The sequence below is a fragment of the Centropristis striata genome, chromosome 9 (assembly GCF_030273125.1).
Source record: "Centropristis striata isolate RG_2023a ecotype Rhode Island chromosome 9, C.striata_1.0, whole genome shotgun sequence".
Taxonomy (NCBI): Eukaryota; Metazoa; Chordata; class Actinopteri; order Perciformes; family Serranidae; genus Centropristis; species Centropristis striata.
This window is the reverse complement of record NC_081525.1, coordinates 34,332,637-34,348,692: the sequence shown is the minus strand read 5'-3', so window position 1 is coordinate 34,348,692 and position 16,056 is coordinate 34,332,637. Positions and strand designations below refer to the sequence as shown.

At 41.0% G+C, this 16,056-nt stretch overlaps 1 protein-coding gene across 1 annotated transcript in view; it reads right to left on the bottom strand.

The window, feature by feature from the left end:
- Positions 1-16,056, bottom strand: part of faf1 (Fas (TNFRSF6) associated factor 1) — a 69,118-nt gene continuing 53,062 nt past the window's right edge. Inside the window, exons 16-19 of the mRNA XM_059341615.1 lie at positions 14,285-14,365; positions 13,553-13,630; positions 9,437-9,652; positions 1-484 (exon numbers count right to left, since the gene is read on the bottom strand). Of these exons, the coding sequence (XP_059197598.1) occupies positions 401-484; positions 9,437-9,652; positions 13,553-13,630; positions 14,285-14,365 (459 nt within the window). The 3' untranslated portion in view covers positions 1-400. The remainder of the gene's footprint in view (positions 485-9,436; positions 9,653-13,552; positions 13,631-14,284; positions 14,366-16,056) is intronic.

Below are 16,056 nucleotides of genomic sequence, written 5' to 3'. Positions count from 1 at the left end.
GATAGAGAGAGAGATAGAGAGAGAGAGAGAGAGAGAGAGAGATAGATAGAGAGAGAGAGAGAAGGTTTTGGGGGAGGTGAATGTTTGGCTGTGTGCTTGTGATACTGTCTTTGCTCCTCTGTGCAACACGTGTACACTATGCATTCATGTGCCACGACCAGGCCGAGGGCAGAGAAGCTTACTTGCACTTATGTGTCACTGGACGTGCATGCCAGTGTGTTTGAGTACGTCTGAGAGGATTGGTTGTGTGTGTGTGTGTGTGTGTGGATGTGTGTGTGTGTGTGTGTGTGTATACTGTAGGCCCGGACTGGTGGGGCCCATGCTCGGTGACTAGTGTGTGTCCAGCCAGTTCATCAGTCAGTCAGTCAGTCGTTCCTCTCAGCTATCAGAGGGACAGTTCCTATTCTTTAGACTCCAGGAAGAGCGTCTCCTGCGGAAACAACTTGGCCTCCAGCAGAGTCGAGCCTGGTTCCAGCTGGGTGATCTGAGAAGAGACAAGGTGGGAGGAAAAAAGAGGGGAAATATCAGACCACAGGCAGCCAAATGGCTTTATCAAGTAATCCGGCATGTATTTCTTTCTATTAACATAAAGAAAATAGTAAAAAATGCCCATCAAATCTCATCTTCAAATTGTTTTTTGGTGCAACAAACAGTCCTTAACCCCTCAAAAATGTAATTTACAACGGTATAAAGCAGAAGAAAGCAACAGCTTTACAATCTCCAGTTTAAACCGTTTATCTAAACATTTAAAAAATTGTCTTCAGATTTGTCCATATAAGTGTGGACAAGGCCTCAAATCTGAAATCCCTTGCTGATTGTCTCACCATATATGCAGTGCAATCCAGACTGGAGAACAGTGTAGCTTTACTGCAAAGTTCATTGGATGTGTGAGTGTGTTTGTAAGAGAGTGTGTGTATTATTCTAACATCATGTTTTAAAAAAGTCTCAGCAGTAATCTGAGCAGCCAGAGCTTTGTTTCCCTAAGAGGACCGTCAGGTTTGTTTTCTTAAAAGGCCTCCAATCCAGAACAAACTGATGAAGGCTGCAGGACAGGAGAGAGTGTGTGTGCTGTAAACGCTTGTTGGTGTGTGTGTGTGTGCGTGTGTGTGCGTGCGTGTGTGTGTTTTTGATGGCTGACAATGCCTAATTTCAGCTGTGACAAAGGTGAAACAGGAACGTAGCTGATGGTGTAGAGGAGAGAAACATTTATCTGCGTTCAGTTCTCAGAGGCAGAGGAATAATGCAGTACCACCCACACCGGAGCTGATCGAGTTAACGGACATTAAGGGGGTCTGACCTATGTTTTTCTCTTAGCTTATGTGAGCTAATCACTGGAGGGGTTGTGTTACATTGGGCCAATCTAACACCTGGGCTGAATGGGCGAGGTGGTGTGACACTGAGATGTGTCCAGGGCTTATCTGATGACTGCTGCGTCAGCCCCTCTGATTAGGACTCCTATTCTAACCTCACAGTGGGATAATTAACCAGCTCCCTGTACCTGCTGGAGAAGGTCGGGGGGGGGGCAAGCTATCCGGGTAAAGGTCGACCTCACAACAAGCGGAATGATAGGTCTGAGACGGACTATTGTAGGGAATGAAATGTGAACTCTGACCATGAACTGACCCATGACTTCACCTACGATCACCTCCTGACAGTCCAGCTCAGTACACGAATCCAACAACGACTTGTCAACAATTTAAATATGTAGTTAATCGACAGAAATCGATTGATTGCTAAAGTCATTTTTTTATACAAAAATGGAAGAAAATGCAGTTTTCGACCTCTCAATTTCCTGCTTTTCTGTGTTACATAATACATAACAGAATATATTTGGGTTTTGGAATAACAAACTTAATTTAAAGACATCACCTTGGACTTTGAGAGACTGGGATGGGCGTTTGACTCGTAAAGACAAAAAAATAAATCAAAAATCATGAAAAAAAATTGTCAGGTCGATACTAATCAACAAATCAATAAAGTAAATACACACACAAGCAGTTTGCCTTGTGTTGTCGTTATTTTCTGTATGTTAATTCTTCTGTTTATTACACTGAGATTTTAACATTATTTAGACAGAGGCTTCAAATAAGCCCAATGGGTTTCTTGCTATCCCTGCACTGCACATTCATTCTTATCTTTGAAATATTGCATACTTTAAATAGAGCTGTAATGATTTGTTGATTGACAGAGAATTTGTCACATTTTAAAGAAAAGAGCGAAACACTTGTTCCATGCTTCTTAAATGTGAAATGTGATCCCTATTTTCTTACATATGATAATTAACTGAAAGACTCTGGAGTTTTTAAGTTTTGGTCAGGTAAAATATACCATTTACAATATGCCTTGGGCTTCGGGAAATTACACAGGGACTGATTCGCTATTTCTGACATTTAATTGATTAATTTGACGATTAATTGAGAAAATAACAGATTAATTGGAAATAATCATCAGGTGCAGCTCTAATTCTAAATGTGCAAAAATAAAAATACAAAAAATAATCTACAAATCTAACTTTAAAAAAAAAAAAAGTAATTTAATTTTTCCGTTCTTTGAACAATCTCAAACAATGGTAATAAGCATTGAGCCTCTGTTTGCCATTTGAGACCAAAATAATTTTTTATAAGCAAACAGTGCAAATAATGAAAACAATCTACACATTTAAACTTGTTGTTAACTACAAAATCTGTCAAAACTGCAGGGTGTTGGAGGGCTCGGAGAAAAGGGTGAGAACAGAGAGATAAAAAAAGGAGGCGAGTAAATTAGGGGAAGGTGAGGAGGACATATCAGCATCAGACAACCTATCCATCTCCCATGGGTGTTTGGAAATGTCACACCATGAGCACGTTGGCGGTCTTTGACTCCATGTCTTTCATCTCCTTGTCCTCATTTCAACGTGTCATTTAGACTCTTGACTTTTCAGCGGGTGTCCCTGGAAGCCCGGCGTGGGCAGGGAGGGGTTGCCACATCAACCTTATGCCCCTCACCTCGTCAACCGCCTCATAGCACAGCGGGGAGCGGGATGCCACGAAGAAGGGTAAAATGGTGTGTGCGTGTGTGCGTGCATGTTTGTGTGTGTGCGTGTGTCTTTATGAGTGCGTGTGTTTGCTTCAAACATATTCCATCCCAACGGTGGGGAAAACGACCAACAGGGCTGCTGCGTTCATTTTCCCACCTCAGGAGCAGTGCGTCGCAAATGGCTGCCATGCTAATGAACCCGACAGGCTGTTATGACACCACAGCATCAGGTAGGAGTAAATGAGGCTTTGGGGTGGAGCAGGTGTGTGTGTAGACGTGTGTCTGTGGTCTACGTATGAGCGTGTGTGCGTGTGTGTGTGCTCTTAGTGAATTCGGGATAAGAGTTTGTGCTCGTGGGGCACCAGGGAGAGACGATGGGGGGAAAGCAGCATCTGACTCTGAAAAAGAAAGTAGGGAAACAAGATGCCACACTGACACAGGAGACGGGCGCCATCGGTGATTGTTTACATTGTTATCCAATTAACAGACCATAAGCATGGAGGCATCTGTCAACAAACAAAGCTGTTGTTTTTCCTCTGCTCTGCCTAAGCCATTTTCTCTCCTCCTGTGCCTACACAGCCATGCATACATACATACATACATACATGCATACATACATACATAAGACAGACACAATCTAGCTCGCTGCTTTGCAGTTTATTTTTAACCTTGAGTCAATATAACTTCCATCAGCCAATTTAGATCAAATCAATAAGCTAAATTAGGAACTGGCTATTTTAAAAGATGAAATTAATTCCCAAAGATTTTCATCTGACTAAATAGCATTCGTGAGGAAAAAAAGGTTTTCCAGCTGTTAATTAAAAATACACAAATGAACCGAATAAAAACTGAATTGAACTAAAATCTAAAGAGATAATACAATATCTGGAGTCCCCACACGAAAAGCCTCATTTTAAAACTGGAACCAATTAAAAAGACAGATGGTGCTTCTCGGCAATTTTTGATATTTTGTCTTTATTTTCCTGCAGAAAAATTGTTTGACATAAAATAATCGGCTGATATCAACCCCATGTTTTTGGCGTTATCAAAACAGCAGATTTTAACGGGCAAAACCACATAATTAGCACTTAATGTGAAGTTTAAAATAAATACCACAATTGTAAGTTGATTCAAATGAATAAAACACACTGATAACAGAGGAGGCGACAATAAGCAAGGCTCGGCCGTGAAAGAAAAGAAAGAGAAAATAAACACAGGCCCTCAAGATGTCCGTTTCCAACATAATCAAACGTGCAGCTGAAATAACGCATTTTTAATGAAGCCATTACAGCCCTACTATGTTAATTAAAACCAAATAACTTGTCTGTTTTAAACTAGTGTTGTCAAGTGTTTATTTGGCCAATTACAAAAGCAGTGGGAGATCATTATCTGCTGCCAGGAGCGTTGACAGCACGTAGCGCTGGGGCGTGAACAGAAAAGAACAGAGCAGAATACGGTACTTCAAAGGGAAAAATGCTCTGCACAGACCGGACGGGGGGTAGGACTGAGGGGGAAAACAGAGAAAAACTGGGAATGAGGAAGGAAGAGTGAAGGAGAGAGTGAGTAACATAAGAGAAATAATAAGAATAGTTTATTCTTAAAATATATATTTCAGCTTTTTAAAGGGCAAAAAATGAAAGTGGTCTGGGGCGGGGGGAGTGAGAAGGCACATGGGGAAAGATACAAAGGCCGCGGAGCAAAACAAAAGTATAATTGAGCAGGGAGGTAGAGAGGCAGGAATAGAAGGAAAGAGGAGGGAAAATGGAGACAGAGGGAGGGAAAGGAGAAGGAGAGGGCTGAAAGTGAGGAGGGGGCTATGATCCTGAGGGTAAAACTCACATTTTAATCATAAAGATTCCTTCCGGAGATGGAAAAAATACCCTGCTTTAAATGATGAATTGTTTCTGATATTTCAAAAAAAAAAGTTAAATTACGTTATAAAAAAAAATTTAAAATCTATTTTTTCTTATTCGCCTTTGTCGTCTTTTCTGCTCTCTGCAATTAACAGTTTGTTTGAGATACTTAGAGATTGTTGGACATTAAGTGTATCAGTATTGTTTCTACACAACAGTAACAGTCCTTTCTGGTTTTCAATAAATGTATAATTACCCATGACAATTTGATGTGAGAAAAGTTTGCATACAAGTTTGTTTGTATATCTTAAGGCTGTTGAATGTAAGACCCTGAAAACTAAAATTAACATTTAAAAAAGATAAGAAAGATAATTTCCAGGGGGCAAGAAGAAAATAAAACAATGTGAAAAATGAAATTGCATATTTAAGAATGGGGAATGTGTTGGTTTTTTTTTTACATTACTGTGTGAGGTTGGTTGTTTTTATATGTTACATTCAGTGCTTCATTTGTAAATAAGGAGGTCTTGCAACACAGAGAGGTTGCTGTTCTGGCCAGTCAGGGGAAGAAGAAAAAGTCAAGGAACAAATCCCTCTAACAAAACCTGGTGAATACACAAACCTGATTATTCTGGGATATTTCGACCCACTGTCCCATTGCACTAAAATGTCCATTTTCAGCATATGTGCAGTGGAGGTTTCAAGTTTCTACGTCTCACTTGTGTAGGTTTTATACTGGTTTCCAAACTAGTTGTGATGTCATAAAAATCCTCCCTTACATACGCGCCGAAAAAAGCCTTCTGGTGTTGCACATACATCATTCTGCACAGTCAGGCTAAAGTGATGTAACTTAAATAAGCAAAAACGTGTTTTTTTAAAGTGGAGATGAGGAAGATACTGGCCTGTATATGTGGCTCAAAGTTAGACCCACATTTCACGTCGATGCTCAGATATGAAGCAGAGCGCCATGCAGCTCTATGAAGCTGTGAGTTATGTGAATCGAGTATTATAAGGACAGTCCTGCGGAACCAACTTTGAGTGAAACTACTTTTAAAATAAACCACCATAGCTCTTCCTGTGAATTCTTTCATGATAGCAAGACAAGAAAAACAAAACACGCCAGTACAACAGATGTCAAATCAATTTGAGTACGACACACAGCTTCTTCTGTGCCACTGTTTATTTGTCCTGCATCTCAAGTTTTGTCTGAGAATCATTCGGGCGAATTCACCGGCAGAGCTGGAAGAAGGATTAAGAGGAGGTGAAATAGAGTACAGTATCACAGTGAGGAAATAATATGCTGGTTTGACAGTGTTTGGGTGTCTATGAGCAGCCAGGCAGGAAGAGCCGACTGAGGGTTATTAAACCGGCAGTCTAAACATGTTCACCGCGAGCTGAAGAAGAAGACCTCAGGCCTTTCAACAGTGGTTTGTGCTCAACAAGTATCAAAGAAAAAGGAGGAAATTCTTGAATGGAAAGCTGAAAACTGAAACACTAAAAGTCTCCCCCTCCTTCCTCAAACTCGCTGACAGTCATAGAAACGGAGAAAGGGTTAGTTCCCTGAGCACGGCTAAGCCTAGTACAAATGATGCCAGTGTAAGGCCTGCTGTAGTGCTGAAGAGATAAGCCACTGATACCAAATGTTGGGGAAGAGACTGAGTCCAAAAATTGGAGACTAATAGACACTTATCCGTGGAAAAAAACTCATGAATCAAAGATCTGGCTCTGAAGTCTTATCTCAAATGATCAAAAGTTGATTTACAAATGGGAATAAACTGTGGTACCAGACTTACTGAGTCACAATACAGCCCCTTTTCCTGGTCAATGATGTTTGAGTTTTAGCCAAAAATATTCAACACAACTTGAGCAGATCCTCTAATCTGTGTTACAGCAAAATGTATGGAAATGAAATAAAAGCAGGCTGACGAGGAGGGAAATAGCAAAAGAAAGAGTGACACTGCACAAAGCTGCTGAAAACTAGAAAAGGGAAAGAAGGTTTCAACAGTTGTGCAGTATTACAAATGCAATAGTGGTCTATCCTCTATCCTCTGATCCTGGCAGAGCAACAGTGAGAGCGTCTGGACGGGATGGAGGCTTTCTATGCTCCCTCTCATTTAATTACAACACAGAGCTGCAGGATTAGACAGGGGCCTGTGTTCACAGCCTCATACTGGCACTACCACTGAGCTGCTTCTCTCCTCTCTTTCCCCAAATCTCTCGCCTTTCTGTTTTCTGGAATTATCTCCCATCTTCTTCTTTTTAATATCTTCCCCACTTGTCTTCTCTATCCTTTTCTCTTTCAGACTGTTTCTCTGATTAAATCTTTTCTTTGTTTAAGCTTTTGTCTTCTCTGTTCTCTTTTTCGACTAGTTCTGCAGTCACCATCCTCTCCTCGCTTCTCTACCCCTCTAATCCTCCCATCCTGTTTTTGCCGGAATTTCATCTGCGATGCAGACACATCTTTATCTCTGTCTCAAACACATGTTTACTCTTGATTATAAAGAGACAACTGTGAATCCTTTAAGTGACAAAGTTGTGAGCGGGGCATGTGTTTGCTTGAAAATATTTGTGCATGTGTTGAAGTGTGTGATTGTGACGAAATGAAGAGTGTGAGCTACGCGTTAATGTGTGTGTTAGTTTGAGGTGTTTGTGCCCCGGCGGTCTCTGCAGACTTCGATGGCACACTGCCTGGGCAAGCCTACACACACACACACATACACACACACACACACCTCTATACAAGCACCACCACCCACCCCTCCACATGCACTCCTGTCTTGATTAATGGAAATCCCATTTTTGTTTCCAGCAGCATGGCTAATTAAACTGGTAGTTAAAACAGCGCTCATTAGCTCTCGGCGGCCAGGCCCTCTAATGACTGGGTGTAGATGGCTGAGTGCTGCCGGGCGTCAGCAGAAGAGCCACAGAGAATACAACTGTTAGTGCTGACAACTGTATCCTAACAGTCATAGTGTACTGTATTCACAATGGACTGATACTAATTAATATTCACTGAATAATTCGTGTGCGCAGGTGGATGGATAAACAGCAGGCTTAACTTGCTCCATCACAGGTATGAGTAAACAAAAGCAGCGGCACATCAGCGCTGCTGCACAAACAATGAAAACAATGATGATAAAAAGCAAGAAAAAAACAAAACTAATTCATCCTTCAGCCACAACAGATTGTCTTAACTATTGTCCCTGCGGGTCTGCTCTCGCAGCCATCGCCTGAGGTTGAGCCCGGGCCCAAACGGAAAAGCCAATTACAGCTGTGGATCTCTCCAGCAGAGATGTTAGCCGTGGCCCAGAACACTTCATAACCTGCTGCTACTCTTCTGCAGTAAGGACATATTTAGCACTTGTTTGTGTGGGCAGAAAACTGTTATGAAAGACAGAGATTGGATAACAGGATGGTTATAAGATGTACGTATTTCCCTCTCTACTTGTGAATTTAACAGCTTACATGTGTTGGTCTTTTAACCCTCTGAACCTAATAACTTCCAGCGGGTAAGAAAGGAGAATAAAAACAAAAATCAGCAAAATTACACCATTTATAATAGCTTGACACTGTGTCAACAGAAAGCATCATCTGATATTTTCTATATATTTAATATTTCCGATGGTACTTCAAACAAATCGTGTGAAGAAAGTTTGTGCCAGGAAAGAGAAACTTAATATTGTATTCCCCATGTTTCATTTAATTCAGCCAAAAATAAATCCTTTGCATTAACCAGACCAAACAAAATGCATTAAATTCCGCGCTACTCAGTGCCACAAATGACTTAGCTGAGACTAAAAAAATTCAGTGAAACTTGAAATAAACTGCAGGCTATTTACAGGTTTTAATAGAGGCTCCAAGTCAATTTTTTTTCCAATACTGGTAACACTTGTGGACACTTGTGGGAAAATGTTATATACATTCTATTGTTGTAAAATAAATGATCAATAAAATTCAACTTGAGTTCCTTCCTGCATTGTACTTCATTATAAATGCACAAAAGACATTTTTGGAATTTCCCTACTTCTACCTTTAATTGTGTCATTTCGATAGAGGTGCAGGACTTATATACACACTCACCGACCACTTTATAAGGTGAACCTCTTTAACATGGAGAAGAGGACCTGCTGAAGTTCAAAGTGAGCATCAGAATGTGGAAGAAAGGTGATTTAGGTGACTTTGAACGTGGCATGGTAGTTGGAGAAGATTAAAGGCAACAGTAACTCAAATAACCACTCTTTACAACCAAGGTATGCAGAAGACCATCTCTGAACGCACAACACGTCCAACCATGAAGCAGATGGGCTGCAGCAGCAGAAGACCACACCGACATTAAAAATGTTATGTGCACACTTTACCTAATAGAAAAAAAGAGGCTGCTGAATGCATATATTGCAGTGAAAACTGTGAGAAAAATGGGACAGGAGCAATAAGAATTCTGAAATTGCTTTAGGTTTAGAGGATTAAAGCCGTTTCACTGGACATATAGATAGAAGCAGAAGGGGTTAATTGTTTTGCAAATGTCCTGTCTTTCTAAAAGACAAAAAAAGATAGTAATATATACCACTCACATTTCTACGAGGGAAGGTGGTGAGGAGCTTGAACTCTTCGAAGGGGTATCCCTTGGAGGCCACAAAGTCGAAGAGGACCTGAAGCTTACAGCTGCCCAGGAAACGCCTTTCCAGAAACTCGCCACTTGGTGTGCGGATTCGCAGTTTGCTGATTTGCTCTCCTGCATCCTCGTCGGGCTCTGCTGGTAGAGCCTGCTCCAATGACAAGCGGATTGCCTGCAAGAAAAGGTGAAAGATGAAGTATTTTGGTCAGTCCAGCACATTGAAAATCATCAATATCTCATAATCTCTGGAGAGAAGTCCAGATGTATATCAGGCAAATGGCCTCATGTTCAAAGGTGGACAGAGCTCACATAGAAGTAATGGACTATTTTGTGAAAGAATACAAGCCAAGTACTACTCCATGTCTTGGAAATATCTTAAAGTTTTTCCTCACTTCACTAAGTGATGCATGTGCTATTACATGAATACTAATACATCAAAACTAATCAAGGAATTGAAAGGACTCAAGCATAAACAGTTTTTCTAGATAAAATAATGATTCACTGTGTTGACTGAAGGCTGTGATGTTTACATACAGGTGCTGGTGGGATGCAGCTGTCATTACTGGTGCCGCAATTCTTTTTTTCTTCAAGCCTATTAGCATTACAAAGTCCCTTTATAATTGTATTTTACAGTTTGTTGCCAGCAGTCAGAGTAATATTCTGACATGAAGTGGAAATAAAAAGTAATTACATTACATGTGATAATTTATTAAAGAGAGGATAATTGAAATCTTCTAATTTATTTGAAATACATTATGGTAGAAGACATACAAAGAAAATCTGAATTAGTGCAGGGGAGGAAGAAGCTTCTACAAAGTCCTCTGAATACAAGAAAAGAAATCTGAGTTTCAATAAACTGCAACTATACAAAATTAGCCCTGGCTCTCTGTTTATAGTTAATTTAAACCAGAGATTCAACAGCTACACTGGCAGTTATGAAGATGACGACACACTATCCAAACAAGAATGAAAGACGAGCCAAGAAGTTGCTCCCAGAGTCTGATTGCAGAACTGTTGCTCCACATTAATTAAAGGATCTTCTTGTCCTGAGAATGTTATTGAATTAGTTGCCCTGTGTCTCACCCTGTTCCCTGTAGCCTGGTGTAGCTCACAAGGTTGCCAAGTAGCATTTGAGTACGTTAAAAACAGCCAAGTGTTTTCCTCGTGCGTCATGCTTTTTTTAGCTATCGCTCACTCGGTTAGAGAAATCTGAGACTTTCCCTGTTGAATATCTCACGTCTTGTTTTATTAGAGCTGATAGCTTATTTTAAAGATAATAAAATTGGTACCAAAAAAAAATTGGTACAACACTAGACCAGAGTGAGTCTTTTAACACAAAGACAGCCATCAGTTGTCTTCTTCCACAGCAAAGCTAATCAGCTCTCCTGTGCTCCGAAAACCGCGCTTCAGCCGCTCCCTGGAGCCTTCGTCTCCTTTCTGCTTCTGCCCCCCTCACCTCCCTCCTCCCCCGGCTTGTTGTTCCTGTTTGGCCAGCCGGGGAGCATATGCTGTGACAACACGCCCCGGCTTTATTTACACACCATAATGCAATTATATTTCATAAGAGTGTACAACAGTAGCTCATTAGCAGCTTCTGGTGTTGGGTGGGCAGGGTAGCGCGCGTGCCGCTCCACCATCAGCTCCCTCAGGTACAAGAGCTGATGCTGACTGAGTTAAAGGGGCCCCCGGGGACAAACGTACACACAGACGCACACAAATAATAGACAGGAGTGTGTGTGTGTGTGTGTGTGTGGTGTCTGTAGACACACAAACCACAGACACAAGCATAAACACCCACATGTGTAAGAGGTAGCGTCCCTAAAGAAACCACAGGACACGCGTCTGGCCGTGCCTCGGGTCCAGGCTGCTTCACACAAATAATCAGAAGCATCTATCCGTCCATTTATCTGCCGCTCCAGCTCCGCTCGGCTAACCACAGAGAGAAAGCAAACACATGGCGGCTGGCGGGGAGAGGTGCACCTGACAGCCGCACAACTGTATGCTAAGACCCCTGAAGGAAGTAAATAGTAATGTCAACCTACACAGGCAGATGCAACCAACTCCCCCCCCTCCAATTCAGCAGCTCCTACTTTCATCTCACTCTTCTTTGGCACAGAAAGCACTCCCACTCGCACGGCCTGCTCTCTGGTGGCACCTGATGTTTTTGTTGTGTCTGCAGTTTCTGTCATATACACTCCTACTAGTTATATCTGTAAACAACTTTCAACAAAATTACAGCTGGTTCTACGCCTCTGCCAACTAGTCAGGTTGCAGTTTACATCCATGTTTGTCCAGACTCATATTACCCCTGACACTAGACAATGCGTACATATGGATGTTGCTGTAAGAAGACTACAAATTAAAAAAAACACACATTTTCAACCTGGCAGCATAGAAGATGCACACTTTGTGCATTATGAAGGCATTCATAGTTGGTTATAATACATTAATATTGCTTCATGTTAAGTACTAACTTAACGCACAGAATGATAACTTCTGCATGGAGTCTTTTTACAGTTTTTTTGAGGTGTGCGTAGGTGAGTCCAGGTCTTCATAATGTATTATAGGCCAACCTCAACAAGAGCTTCCATAGGAAACTTAACCTTAGAAATCATTTTAAGTCACACATATAGTCTTATGGCTGTTGATATAGTGCATTAGAGAGCATTTTGTGTGTGTGTGTGTGTGTGTGTGTGTGTGTGTGTGTGTGTGTGTGTGTGTGTGTGTGTGTGTGTGTGCTTACAAGTGCAGGTTTGTTGCATGTGGTCTCCATAGAAATATTTTCTTTCATTCCACTTACTTGATCTTTTGTAGAGAATGCAATGTTTGTTTCAACTTTCATATGTATCACTTGTATGTAAACTTTTGCAGTTTCCAACATATGATGTTTTACAGTATAGGGTTTTATATATTTGTATCTTTTCCTTTCAAACACATATCAGAAATAAAGCAATGATTCAGAAATGAAATGAACAACTGATGTAGAATAACTGATTAAATAAAAAAAAAAAATTAAAAGTTTGTCTTTTGTTGAAGCACACACACAATGAAATGCAGTATTGTGTTGTGATGTAACAATAAGGACATTTATTTCCAATTTTGGATCCATTTTAAGTCCTGCTTAACAGTTTCAGTAACCATCATTTCCAGGTCCAACACCTTTTGTTGTCTCTCACATTTATGAATATCTCGACTGCAACACAACACCAGTGTGACGCCATGGAAACCATTGAGCTTGGGCAGAGAAAACTGATGTAAGTATGAAGCACAGGCTGAGTGGCTATTGTTGTTTAAAATACACAAGCGTGCACATGCAGTTTGGTTATCGGACTACAGTGATATAATTAAGAAGGCCGACCCGGGGCTCTTTTGTTAGTGTCTGTTTAACTTTAGTGACAAATCACCTGAGCAAGCCGGGTCACCCAATACCTCTCAGTGCCCCGAGGCTCTCTGCTGTTGAGTAAACAACAATCAGAGGCACTACACTGTATTACTATGGACTGTATTACAACATTGGTGCCATCCTCGCAGACAATTATTGTTTTTCCTGCATGCGTGACAGTGTGCATGTTTGCCTGTGTGTGTGCCCCCTCTCCACATACTATAATTGTTTTCAAGTGAATGTGTGTGTTTGCTTAGGTTGTGTGTGTGTTTGTGCACAAGCCTGTGTACATGAATTGCCTCAGGTCTTTTGTTCACTTGGGTTTCCGTATGAGGCTGTGTGCTATCCCAATGTAAAGCAGTCAAATAGAACAATAACTGTGTGCATGTAAGGTGGCATTAACAGGGACATGCCTCACTGTAATTAGGATATTTCATTCTTCTGAAATGGCTGTATGCCTGTTCGCCCACACTACACACGCTTCACTGACTGGCAGGCTTCAGCAAAACCACAATCTAATTGACTCATTATTGTGAAGTGAGAGCAAGACGGATAAAAAACGACAGCACAATGGCACAGTGCGCTGGCAAAACATATCACTGTTCAGCCTTGCACTGATCAAGCTGGAATATTAATTTAGCTAATTTGCATAATGTGAGTACAATGTGTGTGTATGGCTTTTCTTCTGACCTCCTTCTCGTCCTCCTGCTCCTTTCTCATCCGTTCCAAGCGAACCTGCTCGGCCTCTTCTCTCTCTTGGGCTTCTCTCTGAAAAACAAAGAAATTAATTTGAATCAAATGGGATGTGACAGCAGAATCAAAACAAAATGAGACGTGCAGCGTAGAAGAGTGTTACTATGTTTCCAAATGGTTTTTCAAGTTCCCTCTGAATAATTGTTACTGATATCTAATTAGAGGTCCATGCAACTTGTTTTTAGACAATTGAGTATCTTAATTTAATACAAGCTAATGACATGGAACAAAATGTGAGAAAACTAGGATATTCGAAAGACTGGAACGAGTGTTGGACTTAGAGGAGGTTTATACAACATTCAGAACAGTAATGTAAGAGTACAACTTAATGCTATGTAAAGAAACAAGAATATAATGGCTTTCTGAGCAGAAAATGAAATCACACTTCCTGTGTGTGTTATAATCCTGTCCCATGATGGCGGTGCAGTGTTATCAGCCAGATTGCCTAGCGAGCACTGCTGATCAGAGGTGAGAGCCGAGTGCAACAATCCCGACTGACGTAACTCAATTGAAATAACTCTATAAGCAACACAACTTAACTTTAAATTGTACCATAAGAAATGGAGGTGATGCCTGTAGATGACGTGGTGCTTATGTACCATCTAATACACCACAACTAACCAAGACTGCAGTGATTCAAGTGGACAATTTGTTTTCTTTTGAAAATACCTTTTTACGGTCAGCCTCTAAAGACACACGGTAGGCCTCGTCCTGTTCTCTCTTCACTGTCTCTCTCGCCTCGCGCTCGTCCTGGGTGGAGAAAGAGAGAAAAAAAAGAACGAAAGCAGGGCCCATTAACTAACAACATAATAAAAGGACAAAACATCTAAGCGGAGGTGGCGGGTGTGGGAGCCAGAGAGAACCAGCCAAAAGAAAAATGCAGCATGTCAAGTGTGGTTACGTACAAACACCAGGTATGAAAGAGTAGCACCAGAGGGGATTCATTGTGACCGGGCTGTCATTTACCAGACCCTGAGCCTCTTTTATGTTTCCTCATCTCAGTTTCACTGTCCCTTTCTCTCTCATTCACTCTGCCTCTCTCTTCCTGTTTGTACAGAGGGAAGGGGACAGGCGGCCCTTCTCTTTCTACCTGCTGTGGCTACAAAGTGTTTTATAAAGACTGGGACTAAATACGAGTGTCCATTGTGTTAACAGTGCACAGCCATTAGTTTTGTATTTTCTGAAGGCCCATGCTGTGTGCCAGCCCGGATATGGCAAAGTAAGCTTATTGTGATGATCAGAGGGCTACTGTGCAGCTAAGCAAAAGGACAGTGTGTATTGTTGTATTCAATCGGAAAATGCAAAGGATACATTTGTGCTTTTGGCCCGCAGAATAGATGAACATTGAAAGGAAACTGTAAAAGAATGGTAGAGAGGGACAAAAGCATCAAAAGTGGCCACCTTCAATAGTCTGGCCCTGAGTCACGCACACAAGTCGCACAGTAGTTCATGCTTAGTACTCGTTTTGTACTGTTGTAATGTGATTTCAAATGCACCGTCTGCCTTTAAAGACCCAATGTGCATAAGAGGCAGGACGTGAAGTGTTAATCTACAATGTATCTGCTCCAACACAATGTGATGTTTAAAGACCTTATCTTTGGAGGAAAAACAGAAACAGATTTTCCACATCTATATCTTGGCGACTCATCAAGTTGGCTAGACATGTGCTGTCTTATAGTGGTGCTAATAAACTCCTTACTCTAGAGGTCAGAAGTCACTCATGCAAGCTGTCATACATTTAATGTTTGCTCTCATAACAGATAAGTGTGGCAAAAAGCAACAGCAAATGCAGTTTTTAATTTTGGAACCAAGTGGCCTATTCAGTTATTTGTTTTGGAGCAGCGCTGTGGCTCACCGTTACTTCTTAGTAAGAAAGTCTAGAATCTCAGCTAGGACTGCATAATTTAGAAAAAAATTCTTATTATTTTGAATGATATTGCAATTGCAATAATATTCATGATACAAAAGGGACTGACAATTTTTGCATCATCATTCTATTTTTTTCATCGAAAAATTAATTGAAATGATGATGGTGTGATTATTTCCGAGGTTCTCTACCAAACAAAATATGTTTTTCAAATGTCTGAAGAAAATAATTTGCAGGCCAGAACATTTCTACAGTACCACAATACTTAATTCTTAATTCACTGATTTTTGACACATATTTTGCCTTAAAAAGATATTGACAACTTTGCGATTATAATATTGCAATTTAGATTAAAAGTCAATTAATTGTGCAGCCATACTCTCACTTCAGGCTTTTTCTGCGGATCTAGCATGCTCCCATGTGGCTGGGTTATATTTCCCCTGGGCGCTCTAGTTTCCTCCAACACCAGAACATATGTGAGTTTGGCGCTCTGGACCAAAACTAAACATTGGTTATTTTTGGCTGCTCTTCATTGAAATGCATGCGAGCTGAAAATAGCCTGTGATGCTGACAG